General features: G+C 63.1%; 2 protein-coding genes across 3 annotated transcripts in view; one reads left to right on the top strand and one right to left on the bottom strand.

The window, feature by feature from the left end:
• CORO7 (coronin 7) overlaps window positions 1-13038 on the top strand; it is a 60137-nt gene that overhangs the window by 33049 nt on the left and 14050 nt on the right. The window lies entirely within an intron of this gene.
• On the bottom strand, window positions 1466-12412 carry VASN (vasorin). The gene is made up of 2 exons (XM_057528940.1): window positions 12266-12412; window positions 1466-4145 (listed from the first exon to the last, which is right to left on the bottom strand). The coding sequence occupies exon 2, from the start codon at window positions 4133-4135 to the stop codon at window positions 2105-2107; it is 2031 nt and encodes a 676-aa protein (XP_057384923.1). The 5' UTR covers window positions 4136-4145; window positions 12266-12412; the 3' UTR covers window positions 1466-2104.

Here is a 13038-nt window from a genome sequence, read left to right on the forward strand (position 1 = left end):
GCCCCACCACTCACCCCACCCCTGCGGCCCCACTAGCCAGGTTTAGCTTTGCAGCGAAAACATTCATTCAGCAGCCACTGTGTTTAGCAGCAGCCCATAGGCCCACAATGGCCCCTTTGACGGGGCCGCCGAAGGGGAGGGCAGGCCTCGCCAGAGCCATTCCCCTAATGGGACCCAGGCCCACAGGAAATCCACCTGGGCTGCTGCCTCCGCTGCCTCAGGAAGAAGGGGCCCCACCCAGGCCCGCTGCCACCACTCTCTGCCCATCACGACCCACCTCCTCCCTTCTCATGCCAGAACCCTCAGCAGCCGATAATTGAATCCAGAGCCTCGTGTGGCTGGGCCTGACTCTGCACTGACATCAACGCCCAGAACCGCAGGGCCTGCTCCCCAGGCCTGGCTGGGCTGCCTCCTTCCCGCCAGGGTGAGGCTGGGGACCAGGGGCCATGACCCATGCAGGGAGATGGGCATGGGGCCGCAGGGAGGCTCGCTCTAGCCTTTGCAGGGCCTCTCTATGGCCCCAGGGGCACCTCCCTTCCTGCCAGAGGGTAATAGGAAAAGGTGCTGGGCGCGTGTGTCTGTCACTGTTCCTAAGCTCCCAGCACCTGGTTCAGGCCAGGGCTGTGCACAGCATCCCTGGGGGCCCTGCCCCCACCTTGGCCTGTGGCTTCCTGGAAAACACTCCCTCTTCCGGGGTTTCTGGAAAGCCTGGGTACTTTACTCAAGTGCAGAGAGTAAAGGGGCATCACAGGGCCACCTGCCCCTAACAGCCCTGGCTCGGTCCCTGCCTCCTCACCCAGCAAAGAGTTCCTGCCATTCAGGATCTGTGCTGCTCCTCTACCAAGGCCCCCCTCTCTGTAGCTAGAGCAGGAGGCTGGGAGCAAGGTCTCCCAGCCTGAGCCCATGCAGAGGGGCAACAGGACTGCAGGAAGGGCTGGGCCATGTCTGCCATCTGGTCCAGGACCATCCACGAGGGCCTGGCAGGACATGGCTCAAGGCACCTCCTCCACAGAGGAAGGCAGGCGGTGAACTGCTCATCAGACCCATCTCTGAGGAGGGACCCTTGGGGGTCGTCTTGGCTTGCATCTGCCACGAGCATCTCCCCAGCCTCTCCCAGGAGCCCTGCAGCTCCTGCTGGCAGAAGACTGGGCCTGGGAAGGGTAAGGCTGCCCTAACTGTTCCTCTGCCCAGAGGTTGAAGTGGCCCCTTTCCTATCCCTGCTCCCTCCTGGTTCCCAGTCTCACTGGGAGGCTGGTCCGGGCACCTCAGTCGAGCAGACTGAGCAGACACAACCCAGGGCAGGACAGCCTAGGGCATGCTGACTAGGGCCTGGTGCCCGCTGGGGAGAGGGGTCCCTGCCCCCAGCTTCCCCACAGAGAGGGCTGTCCCTCTAGGCTGACCCTGCGAGCCCCCACCCTCCCTCCGTCCAGCCCAGGTACCCTGGGGCCATGCCTGAGAAACATGCTTGTTTCTTTTCATCTTTTATTTTTCTTACAAAAGGCTTTCATATCATCATTTGTCTTACAAAAACCAAAGTCCTTGTCTCTGAGTTTGAAAAACATTTTCCCAGAATAAATGGGAAAGGATCTTTTATAAATATATTTTAAAAAACAAAAGCAAAACTTGTTCCTAAAGCATCTTTCTTTCCAGTTTCTTTTGTTCCTTCACTTTCTGGGGTTGAGGCAGGGTCACCCACCCCATCCCCAGTCCCACTCTCCCTCTGCTCTCTTTTCTGGGGGCTTCCTTCACTGGCCCCCAGAGTCTCCTTGGGGTGGGGGGCTAGGCAGCCCCAGGCCTGTGTTACCAGCACACGGCAGGGCCCGCCCCACCCCAGAGGTTGCATGTTGCAGAAGACGGGGCCAACGCCATCCTCTAGGCACTCGGGCAGGGGGGACCTTAGAGGTTATCACCTGGGTCCCAGCTTCTTACGGATGAGGACACCAAGGTCCAGAGAGGGGCAGGGACTTGCTGTGGTCACACAGCCCCGGTCCTGACATGTCCTCATCGTACGGATCTGAGAACTTCCTTGATCTGGCAGCAGGAGGGCCCTGGCCAGTCCCAGTGGGGCCGAGAGCCTGGCCTCGGCTGTCCATCACTCCCAGGCTTAGATGTAGGGCTTAGCTGGGAGGGGCCCCTGGGGGCCGGGCCCCGAGTAGCCCATGAGCGGCACCTCACACTCAGGCCCGCCAGGCGGGGCCTCCCCACCACCCTCAGTTGCCTTGGGGCCTGGCTCCAAGGGGGCCTTCACCCCCTCCAGCTCCAGGGGCCCGGCCCCTGGCCCCACCTGCCCTTTGCCCTGAGCCACAGCTGCCGCGGCCCGCCCCCGCCGCACACAGAAGGCCGCACCCACGGCAGCCAGCACGGCCAGGAGCACGGCAGCCAGGGCGGGCGCAATCAGGAGTGGCAGGTTGCCCTCTCGGGCCTGGGTGACTGGGGCGTGGTTAGAGCGGACTGCCGGGGGCGTGCGGGCCTCCCCACAGGCCTCCTCGCTCTCAGGCACCCTCCCGGCCCCCAGGGGCCGGACGCAGATGGAGTAGGTGGCATTGGGCCGCAGCTGGGTGACCGTGTACTCTGCGAGTGAGGCGGGCAGCCTCAGCGTCACCGGCCGTTTGTCGGGACCCGACAGGTTGCGGTAGGTGAGGCGGAGGCTCCTGAGCTGCACGGTGCTGCCCTGCAGGTAGCGCTGCAGTCCCACCCGCAGGGAGGTGGGGCTGGCGGGCTCGATGCCGAGGGGCAGGGGCTGGGGTGGCCGCATGGTGGCCGGGGCAGGGCTGGGCCTCGGCCCTGGCCTCACCCGGCTCTCACAGTACAGGCCCGTGAAGCCCTCAGGACACAGGCACTCCAGGTGGCCCCGCGCCCCCAGGTGGCAGGTGCCCCCACTGAGGCAGATGGACGCTGGGCAGTCCCGGGGCTGGGGGGCAGGACCCATGGTGGGCGGGGCAGGGGGCGGTCGGCTCAGGGCTTCAGTGGTCGGCTCCGTGGGGCTGAGCCAGGTGGGAGCCATGCTGGAAGGTGGGGCTGTGGGCGCCCACACCGTGGGCCTCATGGTGGGCACCGTGGCCGTGGTGGTGGTGGCCGGGCAGCCAAAGTCGGCGTAGTCAAGGTCCAGGAGCAGCCGGCCGGCGTTCTTGGGTGGAAAGTGGCAGCGTGTCTCCTCGGGGCTGGCCAGCGCCACGCGGCTCTCCCGCACCCAGGGGCCGAACCAGCTCAGGGGGCACACGCAGTTGAAGGGGTTGCGGGCAGCCGCCAGGAGCCGCAGGCGGGGGAAGAGAACCGAGAGCTCGTGCGGCAGGGCCTGCAGGCTCAGGTTGCTCAGGTCCAGCTCCTGCAGGGCTGCCAGGCCGGCCAGGTCCTCGGGCCGCAGCTGGGCGATGCGGGTGTTGCCCGCCAGCCGCAGGCGCGTCAGGCCCCGCAGGCCCCAGATGGCGGGCGGCACAAGCTCCAGCTGGTTGTCGGCCACGTCCAGGTCGTGGAGGTTGCGCAGGCGGCCAAAGAGCCCCTCGTCCAGCCGCTGCAGCCCCAGGCCGGCCAGCCGCAGCGCCTCCACGTTGGCGGTGTCCAGGATGCCGGGCTCCAGGGCTGGGAGGCTGTTGTGGCTGAGGTCGAGCAGCAGCAGGCGCGGCAGGCGCAGCGGGGGCAGCGCCCGCAGCTCGTTGTCCTGCAGCTTGAGCTCCAGTAGGTGGTCGAGCGCGTCGAAGGCACCGGGCTGGATGTGGCGGATGCGGTTCTTGCCCAGGTAGAGGCGCTCCAGGCGCCGCAGGCCGCGGAAGGTCTCGTTGGTGATTTCCCGAAGCCTATTGGCAGTCAGGTCCAGGTTGCTGAGGTTGACCAGTGGCTGGAAGACCCCACCGGGCAGGCTGGCAATCTGGTTCTGTGACAGGTCGAGGAGCTGCAGGCCCGGCAGGCCGGCAAAGCTGCCCGCGTCGAGTGTGGTGATGCCATTCTCAAAGACGTACAGGCCCACTGTGTCGGGCGGCACGTCGAGAGGCATGGTGGTCCCCTGGCGGGCGGTGCAGAAGACTGTCTGTGGCTGGTTGCACTGGCAGCCGGTTGGGCAGCCCTGCACCCTGGGCTCCAGGGCCGGCAGCAGCAGCAGCAGTGACAGCAACAGGGGCGGGGGTGTCTTGGAGCGCATCTTCTGGTCCCTGGGAGCAGAGAGGAAAGCGGGAGACCGTGAGTCAGGGGCCCCAGGGGACAGCCACTCCAGGAAGGACCGGGAAGGGAATTCCCAGCCCCCTTCACTCCCCGCCCCCAAACCCAACAGCATACAGTAGTTATGAGTCAGGTCCCCAGTGCCCTGGCCGGGTTCCTGTCCCTGCCCCGTCACTTCTTCGCTATGTGACTTTGAGCAATCACATGACCTTGTTATGATATCAGTTGCTACTTCCTGCGCTGACACCAGGGTTCGGTGGGCTGATGCACACAGAGGGGGGCCTGGCCCCCAAACACTCAGTGACCACAAATAACCCCCTTCTCCTTAACTCCAGCCCTTTGGCTTCTCTGTGGCTCAGAGAGAACACATGGTCAAAAAACATCAGACTCTGTGCTCCTCCCCCTAAACCACCCCAAAAATCTCTGCTGAGGTGGACAGGGAAGGAGGGAGAATGGTGGGTTCTGGAGCGGCAGCCCCTCCCACAGCATCTGGGAGAGACCAGGCAGGCAGGCGGTCGAGCACGTAAGTAGAGAAGCTGCCCGCCCTGGGCCACCGGCCGCTGCCGCCGCACTCTGAGTCCTCCGAGTGAGGAGAGACCACAGCGGGAAGACTTCACGGGGAAACTCTGGGATCGGTGTTTTTCCACTTGTGAAGTCAGACCTGCCTAGGACATGGCCAGCAGGAGAGTCCCCTGGGGAGGCAGAGGAGGGCTGGAGCCCTTGGCAAGTGTCCCCCTGTGGGAAGGGGGGAGGCAGGGAACCTTGGTCTTCCCATCTGTGAGCCACGATGAAAGAACTAGAGGTGAGGGGGCCCCAGCCTCCCTGGGCTGACCCAGGTCTCAGGTTGGGGGACATTGGTTGTGTGGTGGCCCCGGAGGCAGTGTCAAGCCTGGAAACGCTCCGCAGATCGGATCCTCTATCATTTCTTGGGATCCACTCTAGGCCAAGCCCTGAGCAGCAGCCCTTCCCACGTGCCCGCAGCACCGAACGTCTACGGTCTCCCCCAGCAGCCACTCCAGGTGGAAGCTGTTCTCCTCACTCCCGGATGACAGGAGAAGAGGCTCCTGGAGGTGCAGTGACTTGCTGCCTTTGCACTGCCGGGAAATCTGAGCCACAGCCCAGGTCCTTAACCACGTCCAGGTGTGGCTGGGCCTGCCCTCCTGATGTGGGGCCCAGTCCTGCCCAGGTGGGGGTGGCTCCCCAAGCCGCTCCAGGCTCCCACTCGTAGCTGGAACTGCCCGAGACAGGATAGGGCCACAGCATGGGCCCCCCTTCACTCAGGCTCCTGCGGGGAGCCCGGGGGCCACCCCAGCAGCGGTCCTCACACTCTGGTTCCCTAAAGTCCCTGAGAGGCCGGCATGCCTCCCCTCCAGGTGCCTCCTACTCACACAAGGGCCTTTTGTGCTGGGGCTCAGCCTCCCCTTCCCCCACGCTGGCCAGCCATCCAGCCACACAGGTAGCGTGACCCCCTACCCAGCCCATGTTCTGCCCAATGCCGTCCATCGGGCTGCCCCTCCCCAGGGATGTGGGCTCCTGGAATGTGAGGCGGAGGAGGGGCAGGTGGTCCCCAGGAGGCCACTATGGTGTTGGGCCAGCTCTGAGTAAAAGCCCATCACCAGGTTGGGCCTGCATACGCACTGCCCACCTGCAGGGTCCCCTCTGCCCCTCACTAGTTAACACTGATGACTGCCCTTCAGAGGCCAGCTAGGGAGGCCTTCCCTGACCCCAGCCAGTGCCACCTCCTCTGCTCTTTAGATTCTGCTGTACCCTCCCTGAGGGGAGGCCCTGTCTGTTTTTGCTCCCTGTATCCCAGAGCCCATCTTTGCTGAGTGAATGGTGGAGGAGCATCTTGCACTCAGCCTCAGATGAACCTCAGCCAGAACCCGGGAGGCCTCGTGTGCCCCCGGCCCTGCCGGCGCCGTTCCCAGGGGGACTGTGTGTGCCGCACCTGGCCTCCTTCCCTGTGGGGACCCGCTCCACCCTCCCTGACTCAGAAGGCGGTGGGTATGGCCTGGCCTCCAGATGTGGGCTGTGAGCGACCCCCACCCCCTCATGCACGTGGTGGGTGAGCTGCCTCCCCCTGAGTTAGCCCTCCTGGCGGGGGTGGGGGTGGTGGGCAGGGTCAGGAAGGGCGCAGCCAGGCTCTGGGGTGGGAGGGGACCTTACACTTGGCCAGCCTGGCCACCCTTACAGCTTCAGCTCCCCTGGGCCTTATAAAAGATCACAGTTAAAAGCTCACACTCCAGTCAGGCAGCCCTGGGCCAGGGGCACCCGAACTGTGAGGCCACAGACAGCTGCTTTCTCAGTTTCCTCATCTGTCCACCTGGGCATTCCAGAATGGACACCTCCCAGGATTGGGAGCACTTAGCTCTGAGGAGCCAGGTGTGTGGTCCTTGGGGGCCTGGGATGCATACTGGGGGGTGTTTCCCATTCTGCATTGAGGAGGGGACCAGCATGGGCTCTGAGCTTCACCTGTAGTCTGCTGGCCCTTTAATCAGTAAAGTCATCATGGGGGAGGGAGGCAGGAACACCGGGGGTCTGTCTGGCCGCAGAGGCAATCTGGGTAAGCTGATGGAGAGTGGGGGCTGGGTCAGAACAAGAGCAGCTGGCATTCTGGGCTGGGGAGACCCCAGTAGGCAGGAGCTACCCTGCTTCCACAGGAAGTCCACAGGATGCAGGGATGAGTGCCTCTGCCTGAGCCCCATTCCACCCATCCAGCAAGGAGCTGGCACTGGGGCTTGGGAAAATGGCAAGCTGTGGGCTGTCAGCTCCGGGGGGCTCTGCCACCAAGAACAGATCAGAGAGCCCCCAGAGGGGACCCAGAGGGCAATGACTGACTGGAGGGGGCCGGTGACAGGGCAGCAGGAGACCAGCTCTGCCCCTAAATAGCTTCCCAGATCCCTTATCACCTGTGGGCTTTTTTTCTTAGCAGCCCTGCTTCACCTTCTGGAGTTGTTCTGAGCACCCAGGGTTGTGGTTCTGTGTTGTTCTGTTTGTTTTAAAATGGGGAAGTTCTTTTAACAAGTTCTGGGAGCGATTCCGCCTGTCTGGGTGCGTGCTGGTGTGTGTGTGCATTGGGGGTGGGAGTGTCTCGTTGGGGTCATGGCTGCCCTGGCCCTTGCAATTTCAGCAGCCCTGAAGGACCAGGGGCCTGGGCTTTGATATCTGATCTGCTGACTCAAGGCAGGGAGGTGGGCCCTTTCCCTCTGCAAAGGGTGTGGGGAGAGTTCTGGAGGTAGCCCTGGGATTTGAGGGTTGGGGGGGGTGGAGGCAGGAGGGCAGAGTGTCCAGGGCCTCCCCTCCACTTGGACTCGCCTTGGCCTGGCCCCACCACAAGGGCCCTCCAGGGGACAGTGCTGGGATGGGGCTTTGGGGTCTGACTGCCTGCATTCGCAGCCTGGCTGCATGACAGCCTGGCCACAGCCCTTCGCCTCAGTTCCCATCTGTGAAGTGGGGGAGGCTGGGTACAGCGCCTGAGTCTCAGGGCTTGTTTAGTTTGTATTTGGAGGACATTCTAGGTGGTCAGTAAACACTACCTACTGAGGGTGTCACCCATAAAACCTGAGTCTTGCCCTCCACATGCATGGGGTGAGGATGCCATGGTGTGAGAGGGGCTTCACGCAGATTTAGGCACAGACAGGAGGCCCCTGGGCCCAGGGTGAGGCCTCTATGCAAAGGCTGCCCTCCATCCTCAGGCGTGGAAGAACAGGAGAAGCTAGAGAGAGCAGCCTGGGGGGTGGGAGGAAGGTGCCTTTAGTTCTAGAAGGGGGTGGGGGGAAGTGAGCTGTCCTTTGGCCGGCAGTTCAGCATGTGACGGGGGACGAGGGGGAGCACAAGGAGGGGCTCTGTGAGTAAGGGCATCATCATTTCAGCTCTCAGGGGGACCCAGAGTGTCCCCACCCACGCCCAAGTGTGGGACACCTGGAGGCACCCACTCATAGGCCCTGGGTCAGGCAGGGACTGGCGAGTGAGTGGAACTCGGGCCTTCGGGTGACCACATGAGACCTCAGGCTGGAGCATCTCCTGTGCCTGGCCCGTGGGGAACAGGAATGGGCAGACAGAAGCAGGCACACGTCCCTTTCCATACCCGATGCTGCGGAGTGGGTACAAGGGTCTGGGGCTGCAGATCTGACCCCACGGCTCTGGGCCTCTGGCTCCCAGTGCTGGCCCGCCAGGGTGAAGCACTGCCGGCCAGGCCTGGCAGCAGCCCAGCCCAGGAGTCTGCCAACCCCCCAGGCAGGCGGGACCATGCCGGCAGCCAGGACAGTTGGCTCCAGTTTCGCTGACGTGTCTGAGGAGGCTCTGGGCCTGGGCTGTGTCCACCAGTCTCCCCATCCCTGGGGAGAAGCAGCCCTTGGCCCAGCAGGTTGGGGTCTCTATCCTGGGCCCTCATGGAAGGGGCCGAGGGGGCTGAGCCTCAGGTCCTCGGAGATAGCCCTCTTGGGGGGTGGTCCTAGCCCTGCCCTTTGATTAAGCCCTGCCCTTTGACTGGTGGTGGGGGTACCCACCAGTCTTGGCGTCTCTGCTTTACTTACTCCATCACCACCCCCAGCTGGTTCTACTCACGCTATGGATAAGTCTTGACACTCCACACCACGACCTCATCCGGGCTTCCCTTCCGTCTCCCACCTATAGGGCTTCTCAACCCCAGCTGCACATCAAAAGCACCAAGAAGCTTTAGAAAGTTCCTAATGCTCACGCCGCACCCTCCCCCGGCCAATTAAATAAGAATTTCTGGGGTGAGACCCAGGCAGGGTTGTGTTTTAGAGAAGCTTCTTGGGTGGGTCTCCCATATAGCTAAGCCTCAGATCCTGGGGCAGAATATTGCAAAGGGGGATAGTCTGTATGTCAGCCTGTCTCCCTGTCCAGGGAAGAGTCTAGATCCCTGAGCAGGTATGGCCAGCTGGCAGCACCAGAAGAGCAGGAGCTGGACCTCCTCCCCCTTCCCCACTCCATGGCAGGAGCTGCCTGGCCCCAGGTGGGTGTCTTCTGTGGCACTGTGGGTGACTTGGCAGCTGCTAGACCTGTCAGCCCAGGGCAGGGAGGCCAGTGACTAAGGCCAGTTCCTGGCTCAAGTGAGCCCTCAGGGTGGCAGGACGTGCCTTCTCAGTCAGCAGAGGTGCCACTCTGCTGGAAGAGGATACCTGCTGCCTCGGGAGCTATGTGGTGGCTGCGGCCCAACTTGAAATGGGCTGGTCCAGATGCCACCGTCAGCACGTGCAGGTGTGATGCCACTGGGGCTGGGCTCAGACATGGGGCTTGCTCGCTGCCCTGTCCCCACCCAGGGCCAAGCACCCATCAACTAAGGCCCTAACTCTGCAATTAACCCTGAATTTGCCAGAGGAAGACCTTAGTCACCAAGGGAGGCCGCCAGCCCCAAGCCGGCTGGGCACAGGCTGTCTGGGGCCTAGACAGGGTCTGAGAAGGAGGTAGCCCCAGAGGGGTCTTGCCCTTCTCATTCCATCACGCCCAGGGTTCTCGGTTACCTTGCAGCGAAGGAGGCCCTTCCTGGGGCCTGTGAGCTGATCGGTGGGCAGGTGGGGTTGATTAGGGGAGCCACAAGCCTGCCTCTCACCTCTCACTGCTGCCCACCCAGGCCCAGGGCCAGGGGGGCCCCAGTGGCCACCCCAGCCTCAGCCTCTTCTCAGTGCAGGCTAGCTCTCTCCTTCCTCCTTAATTAAATCTCTCAGGCAGCCTCTGAGGAATGTGAGAGCCTTATTGCGTTCCCCGGGAGGAGACGGGTGGGGGCCCTTCCCCACCTTGGAGAAGAACTGGCCCCTCGCCTGTTCCCACCCCCCAATCCTAAGGTGGCCCAAGGGAGTCTGCTCCAGCCTCCTCATACCCAGGGAGGGTGGAATGAGGAAAAGCGGGGGAGGCCGGCGGGTCTGGCCGGCCAGGCGGCCCAGCCAGCTGAGGAAAAGCAATCCGGCTGACTCTGGAATGTGGAAACTGATAAAAGGAAGAAGACTGAGCCCCCGCCCACCCTCAGCACACCCCTGCCCGCCCCCAAACACAGCCCTGCTCTGGTCACGCGCGCGCAGACACATGCCCACGCCAGACACACGCCCACTGGGCTGTGCTTTGAGACACACACGCATACACATGCCCTCCCCCTTCTCCAAGAACTCTCAAATTCCACAGCAGTGAGGGGAGCTGGTTTTCTTGGCAGTGCAGAGCCTTGGGCTCCCTGGCCTAGGGAGGGGACTCTGAGGGGGGCTCCGGGAGGGATCACTAACCCTGTTAAGTGGCATTGCTGTCCTTCCCATGAGCTCAGGGCCTGCCAGTGGTCAGGGATGCTTCTGTGGGCAGAGGCTCACCCAGCCTTCTCTCTGGTCACCAGGGGAACTGGCTGGCTGGCCTACTGAGGTGGCAGCTGCCTCCAGGGCCCAGCTGAGACCCTGCTGTCCTGATCCCAGGAGCTGCTACCCACTTAAAAGCCCCCACAAGGACTCAACTCTCTTCACCTGGGACTTGTCCTAGCTCACCCAGGACTGTAGTGGAGGTGTCAGGAATGGGAGCCAGGAGCTAGACGCATCTCCTGCCCAAGGCATCTCCCTGGGGGCATTTGCCAGAGGGGGGCCGCCTGGGGAGAGCACTGGTCTGGGCACTGTCTGAGGGGCTTCTCATGTTGAACCCCTCCTCCTCCATGTCCAGGGTCTGGAGAGAGTGGTGCCATTCCAGCAAATGACCTGGGACACCAGCCCCCACCTGCCCACTGGTCCCAGGTAGTTGTTTCACTGAAACATGAGGCCAGGGGAGGTGGGGACAGGCAGTGCCCGGGCCCCCAGCCTGGCACGTGTGTGCTCATCCTCCCTCCCTGGGCCCGGGAGAGGCCAGATAATGGTCTGGAGGGAATCCAGCTGGGCTGCTCATTACCAGAGCCCTCTTCCTGCCTCTGACACTCTGTTTACAGAAGCTCCAGGGGCTGATACCCCTGGGAGAAGACAGCAGACTCAGGGGACTACTCTCCCATCCCCCACACTGCCTGACTTAGCCCTGCTGGGCCTTGCCAACAGCTGGGCCCATAGTGGACGTCATGGCCCACTGGGCCTGCTGACCCCCCTTGGAGGTTACCCGCCCAGCCACCCCTCTTTGCCCCCAACGCCCAAAGTCCAGCCTAGTGGGAAGGGACCTTGAGGTTTAGTTCAGTCCCCCAGCCCTAGAAGCTCTTGGTCTGGGGAGGGGGCTCTGGGTCCTGGTGCCATGCTCCAGAGCCTCACCTGCCCTTGGTGCAGAAGGCAAGCAGAGGGACCCTCAGGGCCACTTCCTCCTTCCCACCTTTCACACTCCAGCCCTTGGCCCCAGCGGGAGAGGTAGTCAGCTACCCTGGTGTGGTAATCGTTAACAAATGGGGGTGAGGCAGAATGGCTGGCACCAATCATCTGGCCTGCCAGTGACCACAGGGGACCTCAGCAGCCCTCAGGCTGCAGTGTTGCCAGCCCAGGGACACAAAAGACTAGGCTGGCTCCAGGCCATTGGGTTCACAGCGTGAGCAAAGCCCCTTCCCTGGCAGGGGCAGAGATGGGGCACCCTGATACCTGGAGTACAACCCAGTCAGCCAAGGTCCGTACCCCATTTCAAGGGCTGCATGCCTGTGGGCCCCTTGCTCTGCCCTGAGTGACAGGAGCCCTCAGGACGGACCCCAGGCCGTCGATCTGCACAGGGGGACAGGGGTTGGGGGTATTCATGCCCAGAACCAGTGTCACTCCAGGAGGTAAAAGTAACCCAAGACTGTGGCTTGGCCATCCCCTCAAAGGGGTTTGTTTCATAAAACTGGTCATGCCGGAGGGCCCAGCCGTGGGAGGAGGGAGGGGGTGTTTATTTTGTCTGCTTGCAGCCCCGCGGGCCGGTGAGCCGCGTACTCGCGCGTGCGCGCACCCCGGCCGTGGAGCTGTCGGAGCCCGAGGACTGCCAGATAAGGGGGGCGGGCTGGGGGCGCACGGTGCCCGCCCGCCGTGCGTCCCCGAGTTGGCCCAGGTGATCGTGCAGGACTGGGGGCCGCGTGTCCGCCCTGAGTGCGTGTGCGCGCGGCGGAGGTCGGGGGGGTCCGCGCGCGTGTGCACAGCCCGTCCCCTGTTCCCTCCCGCAGCCCCCCAGCCCGGTAGACACTCACCGGGCGGCGGCGGCGGCGGCGGGAGCCGGGCGGGACGGGCCGCGGCCTCAGTGCTTCCTGGCCCGGAGGCCGGAGGGGTCCTGCGTCCTGAGGTCTTGAGGTGCTGAGGCAGCCGCGTCCGCGTCTCCCCGCCCCAAGGCTCGGGCTGCGGAGTCGGCTCGCGGGAGGCGGGTTCTGTCTTAAGAGTCTGGGGGCGGGGCCGCCATGGGCGGGGGGCGGGACTGTTCCCTATTGGCCGAGGCGGGGCCGACGGAGGCCCGCCGCCCCTCTCGGCTGAAAGGGTCATTCGGCCAAGCAGCCTGGTCCTCAACCCGCCAACTCCCGACCAGGAGGGCAAGAGAGACCTTGCTTGGCTCCGTCGGGAGTCAGGAGTCCCGTGGTCCAGTCTGGTCTGCCACTAGTTTGTAATATGACCCTGGCAGATCCCTTTTTCCCTGTGAAAAAGCGAGCGAATAACGAGTGAGACCAAGCATCCCAAACCTGGATGCCTGTGACATACCAGGCAGGTGATAAAAACTCGAGGAACGGACCCCAGAGCCTGTGGAGACCTGGGGAGGGGAGACTGGTGTAAGACTCAGCCGCTATGACCTGTCCTAGTCTGCCAGAGCTTCAGGTTTTTCAGGAGAAACTGGAAATACGGATTTTTTATGTGAAATCTCTCCGTGTTGTTGTTGGTAGCTAATCCCAATTTCAGAAACTCCTGGGTAGGCCACACACACAGATCCCTTCTGAGAGCCTCATAAGTACAACCTCTAATGCCAAATCTGAGTCCT

Source organism: Balaenoptera acutorostrata, chromosome 15 (assembly GCF_949987535.1).
Source record: "Balaenoptera acutorostrata chromosome 15, mBalAcu1.1, whole genome shotgun sequence".
Classification (NCBI taxonomy): Eukaryota; Metazoa; Chordata; class Mammalia; order Artiodactyla; family Balaenopteridae; genus Balaenoptera; species Balaenoptera acutorostrata.